We start from the raw sequence: 27,551 nt of genomic DNA on the forward strand, positions 1-27,551 counted from the left end.
GTCTCCCCGCCCCCTCGCGCTTGTCTTTTGGCCCCGCCCCTAAAGTATCATCGACAATGGAGCGCGCAGAGTGGTCGATTTGTGCGCTTTGTTCGGTCTGCGCGCTGTGGAAGGGATTTCTATGTTCTTGGGGAGTAGGATGTTCTGATTGGACAGACCCACCCCGGAAGTGATCGCATATCCGCTGCGGGAGTGTTGAAGGGGGGGGCTGTGCGAGCGGGATGGGTCGTGGACGGCCGGGCGCTCCGCGCGAAGCCGCTGTGAGTGAACTTGGGTCCGGCCACCGTCGCCGCCGCTATTCCGGCTGGGGGACCCACGGATGCCTTTGCGCAGGCGGTGTGGCAAGGCCCGGGCGGGGGCACAGGACGGGATGGGGCGAATCGGGGGACGGAGTGGAGTGGGGCGGGGCCCGCGAGACTCGTCGTCTCCGGAGGTCCCCGGGCTCCGCCTGGTGCTGTGCGGCCCCGTGGTGCTCGTGCCCCACGAGGCTCCCGGCATTCGCGTTCCAGGTGCCCCAGATCTGGTAGGCCTCAGATGCCTCTCGGTCTCGGCGGGGCAGTAGCCGCGGTGTCATTCAGGTGGGCCGGCTCCGCGGGCTTGTGCCCGCGCTGTCTCCATTTCCCGGCAGGTACAGAGCACCGGCGACAGCAGCGCCGTCAGTAAGTGCTCGGCGGCGGCGCGAGGCTATGTCCGGGACCGCTTCCTGGGGCTCCTGGTGGGGCGGCGGCGGCGGCGGCGGACTCCGCTGGTACACCGGTGAGGAGCGGGCGTTGCACAGAGTCTTTGAAGCTAAATTAGCTTAAGAGCCAGTTATCTATTGGCTCTAATCTTCCTTCATGGAGAGGGACTTTTGAGGGGTTTAGTGATATATTCAAGATATTCAACAATGATATTCAAATGATTCCTATGTTTGTGGCTTTTGTTAATCACAAAGTCTTTTTGTTAACCTGGTTGCATTTTATGAATTACTTAATTATTTAGCTATTGGGCTAATAATATATTATTAGATACATTGTCTGCCAACAATGTAATAGCTTTAGATTTTTAGTATAACATTGCATAGTTCAAGGGCAAAAATAAAAAGCTTTGTCCTAATGAAGTGTTATCAGACTGATTCCTAACTCAGATATTCAGTGCTGTTGAGAACTACTGTAGACAAAATTTGAAAGCTAATGTACAAAGAGTGTTAGTGCATCTACAGTTTTCCTGTTCCCAAATACATTTCCATTTTAGTAGCATATCTGGTGGCTCAGGAAAAGGTATCTTTGAATCAGTAGTATGAGTACTGGTCTCTTCTGCAGATTTGCAGGACATAAATATGAATGCTTTTAATATGCATGTGTGGGAATTTTTTTAGGTAGTGGAGTTTAGGTTAATATGAGTCTAATTGTTTGATGCTATCAAAATGACTCTGATGTAATTGTCAAAGAAGTTTCATTCAGGAAAAAAAACTAGTGATATTCAAGCAGAAGCTTACAGTCCTCTGAAGACAAGGGTGGCTGATCAGGTCTAGAAGCTGAGCTTGTGTCTATCTGTTGCATGACATTGGCATGTCAAATTAAATTCATAGAAGTTGTGTGTTGCAGCTGTCAGCACTGTAATCCTGAGCTTTTGGGTATCTTTTAGAACATCTAGTAAAACCTTTAGATCCTGAGGCTTGGGGACAATAACATGCCTGTTAAAGGGGCTGAGAGGACCTGATAAGCCTGGTGGGGACATGCTAGAACTAACTATAAGAAAATTATAAGAAAAAGAGGTGCCAACCCCCACAAAGTAGGCTAACATTAAACAGTATCCAGGAGTTTGGACTTACTTAAGCTCCACTGACATGGAAAGAATGGAGAATTAAATTCGCTTCCTAACTTTCCTTCTCTTCCCTCTTTTGTTCCCTTTTCATTGCCTTTAAACACACTTACTCATATTGTTATACCCAGTAGCTACTTGCCTAGCACATCATCCTGTAAGTGAAGGAGTTAATTTCATGTAGTTATGACATGTGATTTGGAGCAGGGACTCAGATGTTGTCCATCCACCTTTCATGGATGGAGGCAGCGGGGCAAGGCATCATAACTGTCTGGATTTGTATTTTTTCATCCAGTGTGTATTTACCTGTGCAGAAAAGAACAGGTCCAGATAGGATATTTACAAATGTTTTGTCTAGGACATCTATACTTTGATGGTTAATGCATTTATTAAATTCAGGTGATCTRTATTTATTAATAAGCTCTAGATATAACAAAAATCAGACATCTCCCAGTTTGGTTCTGTAAATGTGGGATTACTGGGTAGTCATACAATTTTTTTTAATAAATAAAYAAAAAGGAGGATGCCTGTGTCAGAAAAAGATTCTTGGAGAGTGATTACACCTGAATTTCATTCCACAGAGGTTATTATGTCCGGGCCCGAGCTGTGGATCACTGTGTTCAAGACTTCCTGCTGAAGACCCAAAGCCACTCTAGAACACAGGTGCATTTTCTTTGTTTGGGTGCACAGGTTGTTTCCACTGCATGTATGGAAAATCTTCTTGATATATTTGTTAGTGAATCTNTGCAGAAGAGTACAGAGAATCTGTGACTAGCACTTCTTCCTATCCATTTGTCACTTTGACAGAAATACCAAGAAAGAACCAATATCTCTACAAAATTCTTTTTACCCTCTTTCAGGAGACTGCTGATTCTGTCAGTCTAAAGATGATAACCTTTAACTTGAATATTCTTCATGGATGCTCAGGAGGCTGCTAGAGTTGAACATATTTTTTTTTTCTGGTACTTTCTCTGCAGATCCTGTCTTTAGGTGCTGGCTTTGACTCTTTATACTTCCGCTTGAAGGACATGGGCCTTCTGAGTCACACTGTGGTATATGAGGTGGATTTTCCAAACGTGGCATGCCAAAAAGCCACTCTGATCAAAGGAATAAAAGAGTTGTCAGCACTGGTGGAAGATGATGGAGGAGAAGGAATAGGTATGCTGTTTGTGGAGAGTGTTTTAAGTGCCAAATGTTTGGAAGAATCAAAGAGAGATTCAGCTTTTAAAAAGTGGGGCATGATGAGCAGAGGAACTAGATTTGTTTGCAAGACAACTTGAATTTGGAACACAAAGCATTGGTAAGGATCATTTCTTTTGGTGACTGTTTTGGGGTTCCCTAGTACAAGAAAGAGTATGACAGACTGCAGCATATCTAGTGAAAGGTCACAAGAATGGTTAAGGAGTTTGAGCATATGACATACAAGGGAAGGGGGAGAGATTTATCTGGATTTGTTCAGCTTTAAAAAGGTTGAAGAGGGTCTTACTGCAATCCTCAACTCCTTAATGGGTGAGTATAGAGAAGATGGAGCCATATGCTTTTCGGAGGCATGCAGCAAATGGCCAAGGGGCAATGGTTACAAGTTGTAACACAGGAAATTCCAATTATGTATACAAAACATTTCTTTCCCCACCACATGGATAGTTTAAAAACATGAACAGGTTGCCCAAGGAGGCAGTGGAACTTCCAGCCTTAGAGGTATCAGAGCTTGACTGGACAAAACCTTGAGCAATTGGATACAGGTGGCCCTGCTGGGAGCAAGGAGTTGGACTAGATGACCTTCAACAGTCTCTTCCAACCTAAATTATCCTGTGATCTATAGGCCTTATGGATAGGGGAGTGACTCTAGGTCTCTTGATCCTAGCAAAGCTTTCGTTGCTGTTCGTTAGTTGACTTTCTTGCATCCAAAGCAGGGAAAAAAATAAGCATTATGAAAATACTGTAGAATACAAGAAGAGCTGAAAGAATGATTATGCCAGTGAAAGAGTAAGCAGTAGTTCAGTGGCGAAAGGAAAGGATGTAAGATATAGGGATTTTCTTCAAGGCATTTGTTAACGTTCAAGATGGTAGTCTATAGAAGGCGGAAATATAACAAGCCAGAAGGAAACTGGGAGAATTGCAATATGGTGAGCAGGATGAGAATTTAAAACTATTTTGATAAGCTGTGGAAATGGTTTGGAAAATGTGGGATGCAATACAGTAGGGACATATGCATGTTTTTGCATTTAGATGGCAACAATCAATTTAAATACTGGATAGAAAACAACTGCAAAGCTAGGTGCAGAGCATAAGTCCCTGGCTCAAGTGAGCAACTGAATAAATCTCAGTGAGTAGCTGTTCCATGAGCTTGTCCAGTCCCTCCTCAAACCAATTCGTATTTTTAGTATCAACAGCATCCTGTGGCAAAGAACCTTATGCTTACCAATAATCTTAAAATACTTCAAGTAAAAGACATGTTTCAGAAGAGTTGGGAATATCTTATCCTCTATGTCAAGAGGACAGGAAGTGATGGACAGACAAGTTAGGTGGTAGAAAAAAAATGAGAAACACTGTGATGGGCTGCTGAAGAAGGCTGCTTTGCCTCTAGTAGTGGATGCTTTTGAGAACGGTGTAGGGTAACAGTTCTCAGGGCTGATAGAATTGCATTGGTATGGAGGCATAGAGAAAGTAAGTTCTAAAGATGCTTCCCAATCTTGTTTGATTTGGTTTTGGTTGAAACAAGTCATCAAGAATATAGTTTATGATATATTCTTGTGAAGTACAGAAGTATGGCTTACAAATGCTATCATGGCATAAGTTGGAGCTTATTTATGAGCATAGTGACCTACGCAACTAATCCTGGTGTTTGCAGAGAGTTGGTATATGTGGGTTCAGGACCCAATACTATTTACAGAAATGAAATCTGTTTTGAAGATATTTTTAAATCTGTTTTAAATTGAGGACTTGAATGTCTTTGTGGCTGTGACAGAAATGATTCAAGTTCTATAAAAGCAATGGTACTTTCCTTGGMTTGAACTGAGAGAACTAAAAGTGAGAAGTCTTAAGATTTCATTTTGAATTATAGTGGTGCTATAAAATTGTTGTTAAAAGAAATTTTATAAAGTGTTGTTATAATAAATAAGTCTTGAAAAATCTGTGGGTGAAATTTCCATTAGGAATAATGGCATTTGAGTTCTAAGTTTAATGGGCCTCTAACTGATCCTTCTTGGTGCTATCCCTTTAAAGTTCATTTAGTGAGGGCATTTTCTTATTCATGTCCCAAAGAAATTGAGTTGAAGAAAGGATAAGCACAGCCTTGTGAACAATTGTCTGTGGGGCTGATTCTCCTGTTTGTCCATCTTGTTCTCAGTGTAGCATCAAAACTGTAGTAAGATTGTACCATTTTTTTCCCCCAGGAGCCATTACCTTTTCTGGAGAGGATTATAAATTACTGGGAGTGGATTTATCAGAGCTGTCTAAACTGGAGAAAGCCCTGGAGGAAGCAGGGCTGGACAATGAAGTCCCCACCCTTTTCTTAGCAGAAGTGGTGCTCACTTACATGGAAACTAGCAGGTCAGTTCGATTATCCTCTGTTACCTCTAGGTAGTAAAATGAGAACTAGCTTCATTGTATGCAAATCATCTAGGGCTGGGAGACCTGCTGTTTTGTAACTAAAGCCTCATGAATACTGTGGAAGTCCCAAGCAGCTCCTTACAACATAATTGCAATGGAGTAATTGATTGGCCCGCCTGGATGCAACCCTGTCTAACATGCTCTAAGTGACCCTGCTGAGCAGGGGGGTTGGACTAGATGATCTCTGGAGGTCCCTTCCAACCTTACTGATTCTATGACATGCTATAAAGAGAAAAAGAAACCCTCAGAATTCGGGATGGAGGGGACATCTTTTTAGTCTTTTCTCTTTTCATTCTCTGAATTCTCTCAGCAGTTGAAGGAGATGTTCACGGTTCCCCAGCACTGTATTGTTTTGCATATATTTCTGTCAGGATGCCTTAATTAGCATGCCTTCATGTGTTGCAGGAAGACACATTGCATCTGTCCATTTGATAGGTGGGCCTGCAATCATTTTATTTCTTATGCACAGATCAGACGCCTTGATACAGTGGGCAGCAGAACATTTTTCTCAGGCATGTTTTGTGCTGTATGAGCAGATGCACCCTGAGGACCCATTTGGACATGTCATGCAGCAGCATTTTAGCCATCTGAATTCTACACTTCACTCTTTAGCACAGTACCCTGACTGTGAGGCACAGCAGAGGCGCTTTTTGCGAAAGGTAAGTGCCTGCAGCTCTAGGGCATGCATGAAACCTGATTCACTTGAGAAGGAGTGTAACTTTTAAATAGCCCAGCTCGTACCTTCCAAGATATTCATAGGTTGAAACGAACAGGGAAGGKCTGAGATGCTGTCTTCTCTGATAGCATGACCACTCATTTGAAAGTCCCTCACCCAACTTACAACCTACTTTCTGGTATGGGTTAAGGTAGGAGGGGTTCCTCTGAGACTTTTAAAATAAGTGTGTCTCTAAGTTCTTAAGAGCTTCACTAGTAAAGGATCTGTCTTCACCCCTGAGTCTGGACTGCTGTTGTTTCAGCTAGGCAGCCTTAAAGGCTAATGCAAATCCTTCATCTAGAATCATTGCTTTCTTGTGGAAGGTGAGTCTCTATCCTTCCAGAAATAATAATTTGAGGAGACTTTTGTTTTAGGGCTGGACAGAGTGTACCGTCATGGATATGAATGAGTTTTTTACCTTCTGTACTCCTGAAGATGAGCAACGAAGAGTGCAGGTTCTGGAGCCTTTTGATGAATATGAGGTAACTCTCCTTTATTCTACTCATGAGCTGGCTCTCATAGCATAAGAGGCCTGCAACTTCTTATGATCACATTCTGTACAAGAGCTGCTGGAGCCATAGATGATACATACAGGAAAAAAAGATCTTCAGTCAATCAGCTGTGCAGCTTCCTGTGGGCTCTGCATTACGAGGCTGAGGCAAGGAGCAATGGAAGAAGACTCCTTCCAGTGTTAGCGGAACTTTTTTTTTCCTTCTTTAGTTCTCAGGGAGACCAGTCTTAGTGTAGCAAACTAACTGGTAGTATAAAGGATGCCACAGGTGCTGAAACACCTTGTTTAAAAACACCTTGATGTACTATATTTATTTTGCCACCACAAAATATCTACTCTGCTATGTGAGTACCAAAAATGTTGACTGAAAGATGCTGACAGATTGGCAAAGGGTATAGAAATGTCTACAAGAATTATTGCAGTTCAGGGTAATTGTCCATACAGTGAGAAAGTAAAGACTCTTCATTTTGCTTACAGAGGAGGTTAACAAGTCCACAAGCCCAAGTTCACAAATGTGTGTAAGAATAAGACATATGATGGCAGAGAGCTCTGCAGTTAGCCTTCCAGATAGAGATAGAATAAGATAAAGGTCTTGGTGGAAAAAAGCTTGACAGAAGCCCCTTGCTGAGGGTGACCAGGCTTTAGAATAATTTGGCTAGGTACTTAATGGATTCTTCCATTTTCAGTACTTGCATTCATTTTAGGTATCATTTGGGATTTTGAAAAGATAGGCTTTACCTCAGGTAGAAGGTGGGGCAATAATGCCAAGCAAGATAATATTGTGGTTTCTTGTACCTTTTTAATTCATGTTTATACCTTCTAGTAACAAAACTTGCTGAATCCATTCCATCTCATACGAGTAAACATACTTGGTTCCCTAATATTCACAAAAGCGAGGGTGGACTCTATAGCTGCTGACTTCCTTCCTGTACAGGACTCTGCTTGCGCTCCTGCTTCTGAGTGATTGCAAAGGCTAGCCTGGAAATCATATTTAGGTGTTGAAGGCCTAGCAGAGATCGTAGAATCAGTAAAGTTGGAAGGGACCTCCAGAGATCATCTAGTCCAACCTCCCTGCTCAACCAGGGTCACCTAGAGCATGTTAGACAGGGTTACATCCAGGCAGGCTTTGAATATCTCCAGAGAAGGCGACTCCACAACGTTTCTCGACAACCTGTTCCAGTGCTCTGTCACTCTCACAGGGAAGAAATTGCCCCTCACGTTCAGGCGGAACGTCCTGTGTTTCAATTTGTGCCCATTGCCTCTTGTCCTGTCACACGGGACTACTGAAAAGAGTTTGTCCCCGTGCCCTTGACACCCTCCCTTCAGGTGCTTGTACACATCGATAAGATCCCCCCTCAGTCTTCTCTTCCCCAGGCTGAAGAGGCCCAGCTCTCACAGCCTTTCCTCATAGGGCAGGTGCTCCAGCCCTCTGATCATCTCTGCTTGCAACACTCTGCACCCCAGGAGACCATTGGCCTTCCTGGCCACGAGGGCACATTGCTGGCTCATGGTCAACCTGTCATCCACCAGCACTYCCAGGTTTTTCTCTGCAGAGCTGCTCTCCAGCAGCTCAGCCCCCAGCTTGTACTGGTGCCTGGGGTTATTTCTCCCTAGGTGCAGGACTCTGCACTTGCCCTTGTTGAACCTCAGGAGGTTCCTCTCTGCCCAGCTCTCCAGCCTGTCCAGGTCTCTCTGAACGGCAGCACGGCCCTCAGCTGTATCGGCCATGCCTCCCAGCTTGGTATCATTGGCAAACTTGCTGAGGAGGTACTCTGTCCCCTCATCCAGGTCATTGATGAAAAARTTGAACAGGATGGGACCCAGTACTGAGCCCTGGGGGACGCCACTAGCCAAAGGCCTCCAACTAGACTCCATGCCACTGATGACCACACTCTGAGCTCTGCCTTTCAGCCAGTTCTCAATCCACCTCACTGTCCACTCGTCTAACCCACACCTCCTGAGCTTCTCTAGGAGGGTGTTATGGGAGACCGTGTCAAAAGCCTTGCTGAAGCCAAGGTACACAACATCCACTGCTCTCCCCTTACCTACCCAGCCAGTCGTGCCATCATAGAAGGCTATCAGATTGGTTAAGCAGGATTTCTCCTTGGTGAATCCATGCTGGCTACTCCTGATCACCTTCTTTTCCTTCATATGTCTGGAGATGACATCCAGAATGAGCTGTTCCATTACCTTTCCAGGGATGGAGGTGAGGCTGACTGACCTCTAGTTGCCTGGGTCCTCCTTCTTGAAGACTGGAGTGACAATGGCTTTCTTCCAGTCCTCAGGCACCTCTCCAGTTCTCCAGGACCTTTCAAAGATGATGGAGAGAGGCCTGGCAACAATGTCCGCCAACTCCCTCACTACCCGTGGGTGCATCTATCCGGGCTCATGGATCTGTGGAYGTCAAGCTTGCCCAGAAGRTCTCTAATCCTACCCTCCTCAACCAAAGGAAAGTCTTCCTTTCTCCAGACTTTCTCCCTCACGTCCAGGCTCTGGGATTCCTGAGGGCTGTCCTTAGCAGTGAAGACTGAAGCAAAGAAGGCATTTAGTAATTCTGCCTTCTCTGTATCCTTTGTCACCAGAGCCCATACCCTGTTCAGTAGTGGGCCCACATTTTCCCCAGTCCTCCTCTTGCTACTGATGTATTTGAAGAAGCCCTTCCTGTTGTCCTTAACATCCCTTGCCCGACTCAATTTCCTGCAGGACCTTAGCCTTCCTCACTGCATCTCTACATAGTCTGACTGCATTCCTATAATTTTCCCAAGTAGCCTGTCCCCTCTTCCACATTCTGTGTACTTTCCTCTTCTGTCTGAGTTTTGCCAGGAACTCCTTGGTTGCCCATGCACGTCTTCTGCCCCCTTTGCTGGGCTTCGTTCTCCTTGGGATGCACCGCTCTTGAGCTTGGAGAAACTGTTTGAGTATTAGCCAGCTCTCCTGGACTCCCCTTTCTTCTAGGGCCTTAACCCCTGAGATTCCTCCAAGTAGGTCTCTGAAGAGCCCAAAGTCTGCTCTCCTGAAGTCCAGGGTTGCAATCCTGCTTATTGCCTTACTTCTGTCCTGCAGGATCCTGAACTCCACTGTCTCATGGTCACTGCAGCCAAGGCTGCCAACCTTCACATCTCCAACCAGTCCCTCTCTGTTAGTTAGGACAGGGTCCAGCAGGACACCCTTCCTCATAGGCTCCTCCACCATTTGTGACAAGAAGATATCATCGATGCATTGCAGGAGCCTCCTGGACTGTTTGTGCCTTGTTGTGTTCTTCCGGCAGATATCAGGGTGGTTGAAGTCCCCCATGAGAATCAGGGCCTGTGATCATGATGCTACTTCCAGCTGTCTGTAGAAGGTCTCATCGACTTTCTCTTCCTGGTCAGGTGGCCTGTAGTAGACCCRCAACAGTGTCCCCCATGTTAGCCTGCCCTTTGGTCTTCACCTATAAGCTCTTGACTTCTTCCTCCTCCACCCCTATGCAGAGCTCGATGCATTCCAGTTGCTCTCTCACATAAAGAGCAACTCCACCACCTTGCCTTCCTGGCCTGTCTTTCCTAAAAAGCACATAGCCATCCATGGCAGTTTTCCAGTCATGTGAGCTATATCATGTTTCTCCTTTGAACATTTTGGGCTTCTCTGGGATCACTTGCATTCCAGAACCCTTAAGAAATCTTAATCACTCTGCTGTATGATCAGAACTGAGAAGCATAAAAGGAAGCAAGCTCAAAAAGAAAGAGGGATGTTCTTCATGCAACGTAAGTTGTGCAGCTCCTTGCTCCTTGCAATATATTACAGTTGCTAAAAGTTTATGTGAGTTCAAGAGGCAACCTAACAGGTTCATGGAAGAATAATCTATCAAAAGTTATTCAATACAAAGATACAGCTTCTTGCTTAGAAAATCCCTGAGCTTTTAACTTTTGAAGGCTGGGAGAAGGGGAGGTATTACTGTACATTTGCACTGTTACCAGATTCTTCTTCAGGCTTCCAATTTTGGTCATTGTTGGAAACAGTGCTAGGCTAGGCTGACCTTTGATTTGATCGCTGTGGTCATCCTTATGTTCTTTCCAATGCTTGTTCCAAGATTCTGAGTTTTTTCTTTTGGCTTGCTACAGGAATGGCATCTGAAATGTTCTCATTATTTTGTCTTGACTGCAGCAAAGGGGATGAAGTCTTCCTGGACTCCTTTGTTATCAAACATGACAGGTAAATATTGACTAGTTTTCATACTATTCACTTCTTTATCTTATGCAGGCTTCTAAGATTTTTAGGAGACAGTAAACCTCAGGAAGGAACACACAGGATGCTACCATCTGAGTAGGTTCATCCATCCTTCTAATGATTGTCCTGCAGTCCATAGTGAGGCGAAAGCCATGTCCTGACTCAAATGGTTCTGATCAGTTTAATTCTTTTGGTATATTGAACCTTCCAATCAGAACAACTCTTCCTTCTGCTTATACATGAGTCCTCCAGTGCATGGCTGCAATGCCAAACTACCCTGCACCTCCTTTTGTTGGGATGCCCCGGACTGATTGCTGTGTGAAAGTATTGCTGTGTGAAAGTGCTCCTGCAGAGCACTCAGAGGTATGTCAAACAGTTTGTTCTTTTTTTCATCGTCTCCTGTGGCTGGAATAATATGTGCATCATGCCTGTTCTGAAATATTTTTAAATCGGAATATGTTGAGGATCTTTCTGTTTGCTCTTTTTTTGTTTGTGTTTTGTGGGCGGGGCGTTTAGGTGGGAGAAGAGTGATAGAGTTGGGGAAAAGCCAAGGCTATGTGTCTATGACTTAAAAATAAAATTAAAAAAATGACAGCACTAGCAGTCAAAGAAATTCCTGCTTCTGGCTGCTTGCTTTCTTTTCCAGGATGGGAAGGAGAGGGTTATTTTTTTTAACATTTTTCACATCACTGGTCTTGTTCACAGTACAGCTCCACAAATAGTTCTGTGGGCCACTGAGAGTAAAAATTTGTTACAAGGCAGAAACAAGCTGCTGGAGAAGGATAAAGCAGGATGGAATACTTAAGCTAACAGCGTCAYTGAATACATTGTATTCTCTGTTGATTAGATCTGAAGAGTAGTCAAATTCAAGCTAAATAAATGGGGATGAGGTTTAATAGACGGTGTGATTGTCACCAGTCCTTATGTTAAAACCTAGAAGGCTTGTAAAGATACATTGGCTCTATCTTTAAGTAAAAAAATTGGTACAAAACTGGAAATAGAGCAGGTTATCTGACAGATTATTACAGTGAAGACATTTAAAATCCTTTAGAAACAGGAATAGTGTCTTTTTGCTGCTGTCTCTGTTGTATTTAAAACTGACAGCAAAAGCCTTCAAAGTCTGATAAGTTACCTGCACTTGCCTTCTGCCATTCTCATTAAAAAAATGCCCACATCTCAAATATCTGTGTTCCCTCCGCTATCCCCTCAAATAGATTTGAGTTTCTGCTCAACAGAGTGCAGTGCTACATCTTCCAAACAAAGCATGGGTAAGGGTATTTCCTGAAGGGGAAGGGGGAACCCTCAGCCTCAAGAAGTTCCACCAGCAGGAAGGTGTTTCAGCCCAAACAATGGCAACTCATGACTTCATTACACAAAGTAGGATCTTGCACTGAACAACCTTCATTATAAGTAAAACTTCCAGCTATGGCATATAAAAGGTAAACTGAGAGCTTCTTCTCCATCCCAGAATCTCCAAAAACAAGAATAAGAGGTATCTGATAAAGAAGATGCAAATTCAAAATCAATCAGAAGAAAACAGCTTGTACGATGTTGGTGAGCTACAGTTCTGTGGTGAAAGGCTATGTTTCATATTAAGGGATATAGCTTTTAGAAGATACTGAGATGACTAAAAATACTTATAATAGGACTGTCAGACATTAACATATTATTCTTTATGGTTCAGAACTTTATTTCAATGCTTTTGTGAAAGTGAGATCAAATTCCAGAGAGAAACTTAGAAATCCAGCTATCAACTGTTGATCTTTATTATTATTTTATTTTCTTGCTGTTCTTTGCTATTAGCCAAGTATTTATGTCTGCAGAAAAGTAATTGTAGAAGAGGTGTTTCAATGACTGCTGTCTTGCTACATCAATTTAAGAACCAACAATTCCTTGGTAGACTCTTTGTCTTTCTCTCAGCCCCTTCCTTCTCCACCCCGATTAAAACAGGCTCAGAATTGTGTTAGGAGTTGAGGGAGCAGTAAGTGGAAGTTGACAGTGGTAATGGTTTAAACCATTCCATTGTGATTCCTAGACCATGTCTGATGGTCTATGTGCTGTATTAACTTGCTTCACAACTTTGTTTTTGGAAAGCTAAACGGATTTGTTTTATCTTATACTCAGTCCATTTAAATGTTGTCCTCTATTCTTGCTTGTGTGAAACTGAAGATTCCCTGATTCTTTTTGGCTTGCAGTTCCTTGTGGTGATGGTCCTGTCAGGATGGCTGGAAGGATCACTGCATCAGTGTGTGGAATGTACTCTGAAGCTGCTGGCCTGAGACGTTATGGTCAYCACTCTGCTCTTATAAAACCCAACGTCATTCTCACGACTGGAGGTTTTGGGGAGGAGGATGGTCAGCACTGTCGTATGAGAAATTTCCATGTCCTAATTAAGCATAAAGGCTGCTGGAAAGCTGGCTCTGTGAAAAAGGAAAATCATGGTAAAAGATGGGGTGAGTCCCTGTACTGGTGGCAAGTGTAAGGCAGATGTTTCTGTGTTTGTAATGAAATAATGTCTAGTGGAAAGCAATGTCACTGTGCAATTACATTGGCAGTCAGAGATCTGAAGGTTCTGAGTTTCATGACAGAAAGATCAGTCTGAACCATGATGTCTCATCTCTGCAGATGGACGGTTGTACCATACTGTGTCATGTCTCTCGAACAGCCTGGCTCTGATGATAGGAGGACGAACATCCCCATCAAGTACAGCTTTGGGAATATTGCGGCTAAAGTTCCATGAAAGCTGTAATGCCTTGGACTCGAATGGTGTTACAGTGGAGCTTATAGACCTGCAGCCTGTTGCTGAACCAGCTACTTTGCGTTGGAGACACAGTGCAACTGAAGTAATGTTCAGAGGTAAAAAGCCTGGAAAGGGGTCTCATAAGCCTAGCCACCCACAAATGAAGATTCACATTTTCAGCTATTTCTGGTTAATATTAAAAGTGTTGTTCTCAAGTAAGTTCATGGAATGCCCTATGCAGAAGCCTGTCCTATGCTGAAGTATTCTGAAATACTAGTAGAAGGATTCTGGCACTAAAGGAAGTGATATTGTCAGATCTGAAGATTTTCATATAATAGTTATAATGCAAACTGAGGGATTAAATAGCTGAAGTACTAACTCTGATGTAGAGATTCTCTCTTAAAAATGTAACTACCAATGTTTACAAGATGTCTGGTATGGTAGCAGTTTTCTCTTTTGTAAAGGATCCTGGGTTGATGCAGGGAGCTGTCTTTATGCAAGGTCTGAACTGGGCAAAACTATAATAAAGAATACAGGTAGCAATGTGTTCATTTACTCTTCCTCTGAAGTACAGCATTTGTCTGTGTTGCATTTCTGAGGAAAACTTTTTTTTTTCTTTTTTTAAGGAGTTAGCTTGTGGCTAAAGGGAGATCCAGTTAGCACAATTTTACTGGATTTTTCAAAAAGTTCAACAAGGTACCTCATCAAAGGCTACAGGCAACTACAGGTTAAAGAGACAGGGCCTTGCATGGAAAATCATTTGGCAAAGTAGAAGTGTACTAAGAGTAAGCAGACAATTTTCAGTGGAAATGTACTCCCCAACAGTCTTCCAAACGTTTGTTATAAAGACAGTGCTAAATAGCACAAGCTTTAATGATCTGGAATGCGAAGCCAGTAGTGAGAGGTTTGCTAATGTTGTATTTACCTGGGAAAACAATGGTATCACAATTCTGAATGAATGAGTATTAAAATGCCCAGACGAAACTTAGTGCAACTAGAATGGTACATATAGAGGAGATGATGATCCCAACTTCATACAGAGACAGCTTTAAGCTATTACTACTAGTGAGTGAGACTTTGTAATAATAAATAGATGTTTAAAAGAAAAGCAAATCTAATGTTAAGAATTTAGTGTTAACCTTTATTGGTAAAGGAACAAATAACAAAATGGAGAATACTGTTGTGGCACTGTATAGAAGTTTTTTTTTTGTCCACATGTAAACACTCTATGTAGTTCTAATTTCTCATTCCCCGTCTTAAAAAACAAAACAAACAAACAAAAAGCCTAGAGATAGTGGAAAAAAACAGAACAAACAAAAACTCTAGAGACAGTGACAAGGACAGAGCAGCAGCTTCATACAAGAAATTGCTTAAGTAGACTTGGATTCTTCTGACTGGAAAAAAACAGGTGAGGGGACAGGCTATGATCAAAATCCACTAAATTGTGGATGACCTGAAGAAGGTGAGCAGGTATTTGTTGTTCAGCATCTATTCCAGAACAAGAATTGAAGGAGAATGAAACAAAACTGTTAGGAGGCAGGCAGGTTCAAGTAAAACCAAAGATCTTTCTTGTACAGTGTGATGATCATTCCATGAAACTCTTTATTGCAAGATACTGTGTACTGAAAGCTTACCTGAGTTGGAAAAGCAGATTGGATAGATTCACTGAAAAAATCTATTCAAGCCTGCCAAATACATGAGGTGTATAAAACAAAGGATCTGAAGCACTTAAATACCCACTCCTGACCACTGTTGAAACCAGGACATAGGACTAGATGATCTGATGTGTTGCTGTGCTGGTTTTAGTACAACTCTCACAGAATGAAGATTTCAAGATTTCTTTGAAGTAGTAAGAAAATTAAAATGATCTTTCAGGGAGCCTTTTTTTTGGCCCCCCCCCCCCTTTTTTTGCCCCTCCTTTTTTTAGACTCAAAATTTGATTATCTAATCCCCAGTGGTAAATACTATTTGAAACCTAGGGATTTATTCTGTTTGAGAAGACTGATTCTTTGAGGTCATTTGTGGCTAAACTGATTTATGCTTGATTATACCAGAAGAGTCTCAGAATTTCACCTCTGAAGGATRTCTTAATTATAGAGGGGGTCCTTAGCTCTTTATCCCTGAGAAATTGCTCAGAAGAAGTGTTACGCTTCTAATACCAGTACTCAGTAGTTGTGAGGTCTAGAATCAAGCATTGCAATGGCATGCTGAAAGGTTGTCCAGTAAAATATATTGGCTATAAGGGATGAATACTTCAGCAGTTGTTAGCAAGTCAGTGGTGGTACTGAGAGTGAAATTCTGGAGATGAAAGCTGTCCCTTCTTGGAGCTATTTTTTTCTCTAGTAGCTGACAGGGAATACTTGAAGGGGAACACCAGTGAAATCACTAAGCAGTTGGTAGTCTAGTCTGGAGCATACCTTGAATCTGTTGAGCAATGTTTAATTAATAGCATAATGTCATTTAGGGTTCAGCCTTCCAGACCAAATTTTATAATAAAGAAGAAAATGCTAAATTGGATGAATAATATTTTATGAATAATACTGCTGCTACAATACAGTCTGACAAAAATAAAAGCAGTGCAAGTGACCAAAACTTGTGTTGTTTGTGCAGTCCATTATGACTGTGAGCTGACAGGGTATAGTGCAGTTAATGCACATACTTGACATCCTCCCCAAAGTACTCTTGCACCTTTTTTAACCTGCTTTTTGGTGGCTTCTCCAGATTAACTCCTGCACACTTAAACTATCATAATCTCCTTTTTCTGAGAACATATACGTGTTCTGGTTTTCTTATGAGGAGCCATCTGTTTTCTTTGGATAAATCTATGTCATTATGTTGCTATGATTTACGTTCTTCGGGTTTTCTAGTTTTATTAGTTCTACTGGTGTCTTCTTCCCACTGCTTGAATTTTCTTTAATTCCATTTAGTATATTAACATATACGGGTTTTCCTCTTAGCTTTGCAACTGTAATGTGAGATTTCCATTCAGATCTTAAATATTCAGTCAGTACATAATATCAGTTGATGTTGGGGGTCTTCCGAATAATCACAAACGTGAAAAATACAGAAGGCTAAAAATATTTTTATTCACAAGCTGTATGTTATAAAAGATCTAGATAGAAGAGTAATTATATCTGTGAAACAATTTCTTGCCTCTGTTGCTGAAGTTTGCAAATGCTTATCAGGTTGAAAGATGTCTAAATACAGACAGTGTTTAAAACTTCTATCTGAATGCATTGATTTGTATTTCTAGTCAGCTTCCCTTAAATGCAAAGAAAAGCTTTTGGTTTTCTGACATGTCAAATCCAAACTTTTCTGTTCACCCGGTTATATTTTTCTGTAGGTAAAAAGTACCTGTTTCTATATGGGGGCCGTTCTGCTATGCAGCCTGTGCTAGGGGACTGGCATTTCCTGCATGCTGAGGAACTTTCCTGCACTGTGGTAAGAAATACAGGAGGCCCAGGAAAGTAGAACTTGCCTCACTCTGTAGTGTGTGCTGCAGTATTGGAATCCCAACTAAATCACACACATTACTGTATTAAATCAGATGGTATTGGCAGTGTATTGTGGCACTTCCTAGTGATTAGGGTTCTAACTAACTTTTAGCCACCTTGATTTTTAGTGGAATACAGTCTTCACAGAATTGCATAATAGTTGAGTTTGGAAGGGACACCTGAAGATCACCTAGTCTAACTATCCTGCTCAAAGCAGAGTCAGCTAGAACAGGTTGCTCAGGAAATTGTCCAGTCAGGTTTTGAGTGTCTCCAAAGGTGGCGTCTCCATAATCTTTACTGGGCAATCTGTTTCAGTGTTTGACCACCCTCCCAGTAAAAACAAAGCCAAAACAACAACAACAGAACCAACTTGTGTTTAAGTGGAATTTTGTGTATTTCAATTTATCCTGTCACTGGATACCACTGAGAAGAGTCTGGCTCCATCTTTTTCACTCTCTCCCATCAGGCATTTGTACACATTGGTATGTGTATACCAGTTGCAATGCAGCTCTAGAGAGGTATGCAGCAAGAATGAACAGAAAGCATAACTTAGAAGAGAAGACTGAAGGAGCTCGTTGAGTCTSGAGAAGATTCACTATAGAAACAAATCTTCAAATATATAAAATGTATCTGCACAAAGCACAAAAAAAATGATTCTTCTTGTTTATTTGGGATAGGACAAAAAGCCTATRTAAAGGGCAACTTCAGTTAGACACTAAGAAAAGCTTTTAGTTGTGAAGATAGTGAAGTGCTGCAATAGATTGCCTAGGGAGGCCAGAAATTCCTGTCACTCGAGACATTCAGCAACTGTTAAGACAGCCATCTCTCTAGATGGTAATAGAGCTGAATTTGCCTTGGGAGAATGGGATTGAATTGACCAGATGGCCTCTGAAACTTTCTCCACATTGTTTGCTGTGATTTTCCTTTAAACTCTTTAAAAAAGTATGGAAAATAGTGTAGATGGAAACACTTTTACCTAGTCTTCTAGGAGGCTTCCAGCCTTGGAGGAATCACCCATGTTCACCATTTTGTTCATGGGTTGGGAAGGGGAGGAGAAGGGGAGTCATTCCCTATCATGCTTACTCCTTATGTCCCCTTTACCAGTTGTCCTTATCCTGTGGCAGGAGAGAACGTTATATGCCAGAGGAGATTAAACAGGAAGAGGCTATTTAATAGCCTGGTCAGGAAGATGATCCTTAGCTTTGCAAACTTAAGCCTTGGACTTTTGTTTTTAGATTCCTGTTGAAGGTCCAGTACCAGAAGGCCGTCACTCTCACAGTGCCTGTAGCTGGAGAGGAGGAGTCCTTATTGCAGGAGGTCTGGGAGCAGCTGAACAGCCCTTAGGTTCAGTTTTCTTTCTGAGAGAGATTGAACATGGCTTTCAGTGGCAGACAGTAGAGACGTACCCTCCCCTCATCCCAAGGTAAGTGGAGAGCATTTAGCAAGTGAACTCTTGGCCTGCCTCTAGTTAGCTTTCCTTACCAAGACAGCTCAGTCTCATTCTGAACTTGCAGGTATTCACATACAGCACATGTGCATGATGAAAAACTCCTGCTTGTTGGTGGAGTATGGTTTCACTCTTCCTCTGTGCCAGGCATCACTGTCATTGACTTAATGACTGGTCTCTGCATGGACTATATGATTAGTGTGGTAAGTACTGAAATACTGTTCTTTTGGGATAAATGGTGTTTTGGGAAGGAAGGTGGCAACTTCTGGGCTATTCCCTTTTAGGGAACAGAGAATGCAAAAGGGTCATTTGTAACTTCTCTTTTGAGGTAAAGTCTAATTTTGAAGTGCTTTGACTAGCCCGGAGAACTTAATATGGTTTTAACAAAGGGAGAGTCTGAGCACACAAAAAGTTGGAGGGCAGAGAGCTATTCTATTTTAGACAAGGGGAACAGATGGGCATAAGCATAGTAATTTTAGGACGTCTGTGGAYGAAAAGAATCGTTCAAACTAGAGCATCAGTTAATCTTTATGAAGGTCTGCGGTATAATTTACTGAATACTGCATGGTGGAATCTGCTATGTGTTGTAGCTGATGCCTGAAGACAGCAAGAATATAGCAAGGAAATACAGGAAATTCCACTTAAAAAAAAAAAAACTCTTACTGTAGGGGTGATTGAACACTGAAACAAGTTGCCCAGAGAGGTTATGGAGTCTCCATCTTTGGAGATAGTCAAAACCTGCCTGTATAAGGTCCTGAGCAGCTTCCTCTAGTTGACCCCTGCATTGAGGAGGGAGGTTGGACTAGGGGGTATCCAGTGGTCCCTTCCAACCCCAGCTATTCTATGATTCTGTTCTATGGCTCTCAAGAGCAATCATACAGGGGATGTCACGTAGCAGGGTTTTGGCACTGTCGGGGCAAAACTTAGTCTAAATCTCCATCTGTCTGTGAATAGCCCTCATCTACAATACTACTGCCTAGACAAAGCTTCTGTTGCCTGACAAGCTTTTATTTCTTTTGCATATGATTTCTAATTTCTTGGGTTATCTGTATGTATGAATCCTATCCTTGGTGAAAGTTGGAGTTTGTGAATGGTCTGTTTTTTATAATAGATACTATGTGCCTCAGGCTGACCTTGCCGAATTCTCCTGAGGGCATAAAGCATGCTTAAAAGCAGTTTAACCCCTTCTAGCTTCTGTTACAAAGAGGAAGAAGAAACTAATGATCTTCAGATACAATAGGCTACTCCTGTTAGATAGCTGTGAGTATGGGTACTGTGGTAATGCACTTCTATATAAAAGAATAAAAGTAACTTTTTAAAAATTGAGTAAATAGATGCAGATGGATTGGTAGCTGCCTTTGCTTGTGAATTATCTGTTTTAACTTAGGCACATTTCTCACCTTTAGTACCTGCTAGTATTGTGATAAAGTATTGATAGTACTGTTCAGTGTTTGTGGATTGATCTCAAAGTTTAGAAGACTGGAGATGTCAATGACTTTGTATGCAGTACGTTATACTACTAGTATACTGCTCTGGTGCATGTCTTAGAAGGTGATAGCACCAAAACATTGCAGAAGAAAAGACCTGGGCATCCTGGTGGACAGCAAGTTGGACATAAGCAAGCAGTGTGCCCTTGTGGCAAAGAGGGCCAACAGTCCTGTGGGCTGTATTATGAAGAGTGTTCCCAGCAGGACAAGGGAGGTCATCCTTCCCCAGTATTCCTCACTGGAGAGGCCATATCTGCAGTACTGTGTCCATGGGCTCTGCAGTGCGAGAGATGCAGAGTTATTGGAATGAGTCCAGAGAAGGGCCAGTAAGATGATTAAGGGACTAGAGCATCTCTCATATGAGAAGCAAGCTGCTGTAGGTGATCCTGCTTGAGCAGGTGGGTTGGATGATCTCCAGAGGTCCCTTCAACCCCAACTATTCTGTAAATCTGTGAAAACCATTGGCTGGCAACTTTATCTGAGCTTGAAATAGACGCAGACCAGTCAGCACTGGTAGGTATGTGTGATAATCACTATCTCTGGACCTTTCTTCAAGACCAGAGATGAGGTTACCCTCATGAAGTTCCCTTCTGTCTCAAGCTCTTAGAAGGGAAATCTGTGCCCTGCCCTCTTCAGGTTCAAGTGGCCTCAACAATTACTGAATTGCCAGCATAGCAGTTTTGTACTATTACAGTCTCCATTACCTACAAGCAGTGTGTTTCTCCAAGTTTCACTTTCCTGAGCTTTTGAATATCAGAGGTCATCACAAAAGAGCTCCTCTTCCAATCATCAGATACATAGGTCATGCACTGGATGCTTCCTGGAGCTCAGATCTATAAATGTCTYTTTTCCAGCTGTCTCTTCAAGGGTTTCTATAGACCAATTCCCACTGATGTTTCTTATACAAAAGCAAGAGCTAGACTTCTTATGCATGAACATTTCCATGTGCACTCAATCTGCTATATTTCCATGGTTCTGATCCTAGCACACTTTAACTGATGAACAGAAGGAACTCAAATTGAGATAGTTTCAGTGTCCTTTATACTGGAATAAAACCTTTGAGATTCCTATGGAGTTGATATGGGGAGGGAAAAAAAATCTTGTTAACATTTTTGTAATCTTTCAGTAGTATTCAAACTCCTTCTGCCCTGCCATTAAGTAGGCCTGACTGAAGATCTATTGCAGCAGGATCAATTTTTTTTCAACATGGAAGGGAACCATCTGTAGGCATTGATCATACCTACRCATTGAGGTACTTCTGTTCTTCGCAGATCAGGCTTGTTTGTTATAAATAACAAATGAAAAACTCAGCAGTGCTAAAGCTTATTTAGAGACACAACACAAAGAATAAATCCTTTTGGGCAGAATATGCATTGTTTCAAGTAGCTGAATGATGAGGACAACTAAATACTAGGCCGTTAGGTAAATGTAAGTGGCCTCATGGGAAACAACATTAGGATATATGAACAATTTTCATTATACCATGACACACAACATAATTGGAAAAGAGGCATGATAGAAATCCATGAAACTGAGTGTCACAGAAAGTGAATAGGGGATGACTGTTTGTTGCTTCTTCTGATACAAGAACTAAGACCTCAAAAGAAGATGGGAGGCAGTGTGTTTCAAAAAGTGCTTCTTTATGTGTTGTGGAATTCCTTACCACAGGACTTGAGTGCCAAAGGTTTACATGGAGTCAAAAAATGACTGGGCATGTTCTAAGGAGAAAAAAAAGTTAAGGCCTACAAAACACAAAGACATTCCTCCTGGATTCAAATCTCTAAACTGTAAATCATTATATAGCTAGAGAATATTAGAGGAATATATTATGGTTTCCTTGTTCTTACACATTTCTCTAGATACCAGTTTTTGCCCACATTTGTGGATAGGATAGTGGGCCTTAGATGGACCCTGTCTAGCTCTTACTAACTCTCTAATGAAAGTATCATATGGAATATCTCTACAGCAGTATATGAGATTTTTATGCAGTCCTGTCAGGTCCAACAGTGATGCAAATTATTGAAGGCTTGTATGTTCAAGGGTTACTCCCTAAGTGAGACTCAGCTTGATTAGAAGTAGTAACTGAAACCAATTTAAGAGGTGCCTGACTGGTTCAACTTATTCCAATTCCTTTTGCTCTCTAATAAAAATCTCACTATAAGATGTTGGACTTCTGAAACATTTAGACAAGCCACTCGCTCTTATCCACTTTCTGTCCAAACATCCTAATCTACTACATCCAGTTCCCTATCTTGGCCTCTGTGCACTTCCCCAGTATGCAACTGACTGGTGTCCTCTGGACCACACATGCTTTTGTTTCTTAACGTAGGACTCAAATTTCTTTGTCCTTTTTCAGGAGCATCTGGAGTGGCCATTAATGCTACATAATCATAGCAGTATATTTCTACCGAATGAGAAAGAGTTGTTGCTCATTGGTGGTGGTGGGAACTGCTTCTCCTTTGGGACACACCTCAACTCAGAGCCTGTCTCTTTGAGCCTCAGCAACATCCTGACAGGACCACTGACAGGAACCGAACAGGACTGAACCACGCTGCTGCACTAGGGTGAGACATTCACTTCTAGGTCCAAAAGCAGCAACATGTTTCCACAGCTTTTGTAAGGGTGAGATAAGGACAGCAGATTAGGAGGGACAGTTAAGACAGAGTATTTTTTACTGCTGTCTGCGTTGGTATAAATAAAATACTGCAAAAGTAGCTCTGTGGTGGAAGCAGTAGCCTTTAGAGACAAAATGAGGAACAGTGCTTTGTTCAAGAGAKATGAGCCTGCACAATGCTGATTTGGAGATAAAGAAGCGCCAGTGAGTCAAAAGCAATCAAAAATGATCAATCAAGCATAACTAATAAGCAGAAGAGAATGTTTGAAACTAGTTAAGATCTGGCAAACTTGTATTCCTCTGATTCTCTTTGCTAGCAGCTCAAAAACTCCACTAGCTGTTATTTGGGAGGAGGAGGAGGATATATGGAAAAGGGTGTGRGGGAGGCATGCTACATGAAATCATGAGTAAGCCTCACCACTAACACTTGATCTCTTCTGTGCCTGGGGAGTTGCAGGTGCCATAGTAAGGGGGCTGGTCTGATGGAGTACAGGGTGCAGGTTCTTCGTAGCAGTAGTGTTATAGAGAAGGAGTAGAGGTAGTGGCTTTGCAAAGCAGAGATTCTGGAAGGGGGTACATCTGTACACACCTGCAGGATGTGAAACTTACCAGCTTAGTTGTGTTTCCAGTTACCTGTAAATGCCTGCTGGATTTGCAGTGCTTTGCTGTCTGGAATCAGCTTCTGTGACGTCCCTGCGTGTGTCCTGAGTTGCACTGCTTCTGCTGTAGTCTCGTCTCTCCAACCTGAAGATGGGGGATGCTATGGACTGCTTTCTCCTGCTTTATTTTCTCTGCCCAACTGAGCTCCGTGAGGTCTGTGGTCCCCTAGCACTGTCACACAGTAGTGTTTTGTTGGATGTGCATGAGGCTGTCAGGAGGGGAGGGGCGCAGAGTTTACTTCCTTGCTCCTCTGCACAGGAGGACCTGCCCTGCTTGCTAAGGAGCCACTCTGACTACCTTTGGTCAGGGCCTGCCATCTCTGTTGGGAGTGCTTGCTCTGGCCTGGGAAGGAAAGGAGAAAAAATAATGAGCATTGAAAGCAACAGCTGCTTCTGTTCARGTGTCCAGAGGTTAGTGAGACATTCAGTTTAGCTTAGCCAGGGCCACAGCAGAGCAGTAGCGGCCTGGTGAGGGCAAAGGAAAGGCTCTGTACCTCCTCATCTGCCACCTTTCCTGCTCTTTTTCTCATAAAAATGTCTCAAGTATGTGACATGTTATGGGGAAATAAAAGGATGGGGGAGAAGGTGTGTGTGAATGACTGGCTGCCTCCCCCTCCTGGGGGTAGGCTCTCTGGGGTGGTAGATGAGGCCCCTGGTGGGGTAGGTGGACACAGCCCAGAGACTGGGTTGAAGTCGGTTGCAGAACCCACCTGTGCTATCCAAGTGCACAAACTGGCCCAGAGCCCTTTCCTGAGAATATAAACATGGCCACACTGAAGCCTGTCTGTTCCTTGATGCCCTCGTGTGATGACATGAGTACTGCAGCCAGTCAGTTCACACACTTGCAGTGCTACTGGTCTGCTCGCTGCTATCCGTAAGTGACAACAAACCAGCACTGCACCAAATTGTCAGACACATGTGCAGTGCCCCACATATGCTTAACGCTGCCCTTGGATGATGACACCCAACTACTACAGAAAGTCGAGGGACGCGTGCATATTGGGGTGGAGTTGCTCAGAGCTGCCCTTGGGCAATGAAATTCCAATGCTGCAGCAGGACAGCTCACTCCTGCAGAGCACTGCTGCAGTGCTCACGGCTGCCCTTCCTTGATTTCAATCTAGTACTGCAGCCAGGCAAAAAACACATGCACACCATGCTCCCTACTGCCCTCGCATAATTACAGTCTCATACTACACCCACTGGGCTTGTGTATGTGCACTGGCTTTACAGTATTAATGGCTGCCCTTGAACATCAACAAAGCAGTACTGCGGAGAGCGGGAATGCAGACTGAGCTCCTTGTGCTCACTGCTGCCCTGAGGTGATGATAGTCTAGTACTGCATCCAGTGGTTGTGTGCAAGGAATGTACAAAGTTCACTGTGCTCACTGCTGCATGGAGGTGTCGACAATGCAGTACTGCAGACAGTGGGAGCACGCTTGTTCAGAGGCTTTACTGTGCTCACTGCTGCCTTCAGGTTTCCATAAAGCAGTATTGCGGACAGAGAGCGAGTGCATGCACAACACACTTTACCGTAGCCTGGGGCATCAAGAAAGTAGGGCAGACGGGTGCGTGCACATGCGTTGTTTCCGCAGCGCTCACTGCTACCCTCGGGTGATAGCAACTCAGTATTGCAGCCAGCCAACAGGCTCATGCGCAGAACCCAACGTGCTCGCTTCTCCCCTCGCCTGCATACAAAAAATATTGCAAGCAGCCGTCGCACACATGCGCAGTGCCAGTCCGCGTGACCGCTGCTGCTCTCCAGTGTTTCGGCAACGGGTAAGCAAATGAGACGTGCTCGTCACCCCTTCCCGGTGCTCATACACCAGGAGCGCAGAGTGCTGTTCCTTATTGGTGCTTCCTGTTTTCGCGGGGGCGGGCAGTGCCGTCTCAGAGCTCCTCACACACTGATGCAACACCAGACTCTGCTCGCCGATCCTCGCCGGTCTCTCGGGCGCGGGCTCGCACCGATCCCCCGGGCTGCTGCGGCGGGCTGCTGCCCCCTGCTGTGAGCACGGTGTCTTTGGGGCGCGCATGTGCAGTGCGCTCCGGCCGGCTCACTCCTACCCTCCAGTGTCGAAAAAGCAGTAGTGTATCGGAATCGTGCGCAAGCGCACTGCGCCCAGTCCTGCTCACTGCTGCTCTCAGGTATCTAAATAGCGGTACTACACCCAACGGGAACGCGCATCCGCACGGCAGAAGGTCGTGCTCACTGCTGTCCTCGGGTGTCGAAAAAACAGTACTTCAAGCAACCCGACGGCATGCGCAGTGCGTTGCGGCGCGCTCGCTGCTGCCCTCGTGTGTCGTCAGAGCGATACTACACCCATAGGACGAGCGCATGCGCACTGCTTTTTCCATGCCCGCCCTCGCGTGTCAGGAAGCCAGTACTGCAGCCACGACTGGCTTCCCCTGCATACGAATACTGCAGCCAGCCATAGACACGCACTGCTACTTTCCGGTGTTTYGGTCACGGTTAAGCGCATGGGCCCTGCTCCTCGCCCCTTCCTGGCGCTCATGGACTGGTAGCACAGGGAGCTTTTCCTTATTGCTGCCTCCCAGTGTTGCGGGGATGGGCTGTGCCATCCCAGAGCTGCTCTGCGTGACTCTCACACCGGGGCAGCCCCAGAGTCTGCTCGCTGATCACCGCCGGTCTCTCAGGCACGGGCAGAGCAGCCTCGGGGCAAGTCCCGCGGAGTTGCTGCGGGCTGTGTATCGCACACGGGAGCCACCCCGGGGCAGCGCCACAAGCACGCGAGGGCGCTGCCCCGGGCCTCACCTCTTTCCGCCTGCTCCGGCCTCAGCCTGTGGATGCGTGGCGCTCGGCGGCCAGGCGGCAGCTGCAGCCGTGCTCTGTTGGCGGACAGAGCTTTGTTGCAGCGGCAGCAGGTGAGGGCCGAGGCTGCCTGAGGTGGCGGGTCGGGGGGTGCCCATGAGGCAAGCGTGTCCCTTCAGGAGGCTGCGGATTTCGGGCTGCTGCCTGCTCGCTGAGACCATCGCTATGTGGAGGCRGCGGTGCGGGGCTCGGGGCGGTGGGGGCTGGAGCAAACCCAGCTCAGCCCTGCCGGGAGCGCCAGGCAGGGTCTGCGCGGCGCCACGTGTGCCGCAGCGTGGATCTGACTTTCCCTTTGCCACGTGTCACCTTTAGGGCCCCCGTTCTTCTGCAGCACGGGCTGGAGCGTGCGCTTGCCCCTGTGGACACAGCCCAGAGGAGCAGGGCTGTGGGCAAGCCCCAGAGCGTGGTTGCAGCACGGTGTCGGCAGGAGGTTGGCTCCTGTTGCAGCAGGCATGCCCCGGAGCGCCGGTGAATCACAGGAATCTTGAATCCTCTGGACCAAACAGACCATAGGTTAACTTGAGTCAGGTACAATTAGCACAGCCCCAAGTTATTCCCTTGAGAAGTGTGGCCAGGCAAGCGAGTGGATGGATAGAAGAAAACTGCTCCCAAACACCCTGAGGGCTCCTTCACTGCCAGGCTTCTCTGTCAGGCATTCAYTGAAGAATGTTGATGGGTGGAGGCACAGATGGCAAACCGATTTTTCTTAGCCACCTCTCAGACCCCTCTGTACATGCAAGATGTGGCTGGTCTGGGATAATTGGGCTGTGCACAGTGCTTAAGGGGAACTGTCGGGGCCCTGTGTCGGGGCCCTGGCTATTTTACAGGAGTATGAAGAGCTGAAATAAGCAACAGGCTGTTCAAGGTCACCAAAGAATAAGTCCTTGAAGGCAAGAAGAGTGAGAAACCAAGATAAGCAGAAGTATGTGCACCTGGGAAGGGAGTCGACACAGCAGCCTATTAGAAACTGAGCAGATGCGCGTGGACAATGCTAGACAACCAATAGAAATGCTTTGCGAGGCGCGTGGACACATGAGCTTGCTGGAAAGGTTATATAAGCTAGATAGGCAGAATAATAAAGTGGATTGAACTTGCATCACATTGATGTGTGTGTTCTTTCCCGTCTTGCCAATAATGRGCTGCGGCAGGGAATAAACATAAAACAACAGGCTAAGGAATCACCTAATAGAATAAAAGGCTCAGGGAAAGCCTAAGAGAACACTGATGGGCTCTGGGAAGCCCCAGTCATGCTACAGAAAAGAGCACGGCTTTCAGGCAGCTCAGAGCAGGAGAAATGTCTTACCCAACCTGTGTTAGAGAGGGTCCTATTAATTACTACCTTTCCTTACTGAAAGCCTTGTGAAAGCAGAAGGGACTAGAGAGGATGCATAGCAAATTATGGACTCTACGTGAGGTTGAAACAAACAATCCCC

General features: G+C 44.4%; 1 protein-coding gene across 5 annotated transcripts; it reads left to right on the plus strand.

Annotated features, from left to right (window-relative positions):
• Window positions 1–66: 66 nt before the first annotated feature.
• Window positions 67–27,220, plus strand: LCMT2 (leucine carboxyl methyltransferase 2). 5 transcript variants are annotated; one of them, XM_085316591.1, is made up of 15 exons: window positions 69–260; window positions 629–756; window positions 2,385–2,466; window positions 2,781–2,961; window positions 5,199–5,355; window positions 5,885–6,074; window positions 6,505–6,612; window positions 10,742–10,832; window positions 13,043–13,300; window positions 13,473–13,703; window positions 16,931–17,028; window positions 18,317–18,504; window positions 18,596–18,731; window positions 22,372–22,579; window positions 26,946–27,220. In XM_085316591.1, the coding sequence occupies exons 1-14, from the start codon at window positions 222–224 to the stop codon at window positions 22,558–22,560; spliced, it is 2,076 nt and encodes a 691-aa protein (XP_085172717.1). In that variant the 5' UTR covers window positions 69–221; the 3' UTR covers window positions 22,561–22,579; window positions 26,946–27,220. The 5 variants fall into 5 exon arrangements, with proteins under 5 accessions (XP_085172718.1, XP_085172717.1, XP_085172713.1 ...); XM_085316587.1 differs by lacking the exon at window positions 26,946–27,220 and adding an exon at window positions 23,259–24,061; XM_085316590.1 differs by lacking the exon at window positions 26,946–27,220 and adding an exon at window positions 23,288–24,061.
• Window positions 27,221–27,551: the final 331 nt, after the last annotated feature.

The sequence above is a fragment of the Rhea americana genome, unplaced genomic scaffold (assembly GCF_003343005.1).
Source record: "Rhea americana isolate MKP2758 unplaced genomic scaffold, rheAme1 scaffold_472, whole genome shotgun sequence".
In the NCBI taxonomy this organism is placed as follows: domain Eukaryota; kingdom Metazoa; phylum Chordata; class Aves; order Rheiformes; family Rheidae; genus Rhea; species Rhea americana.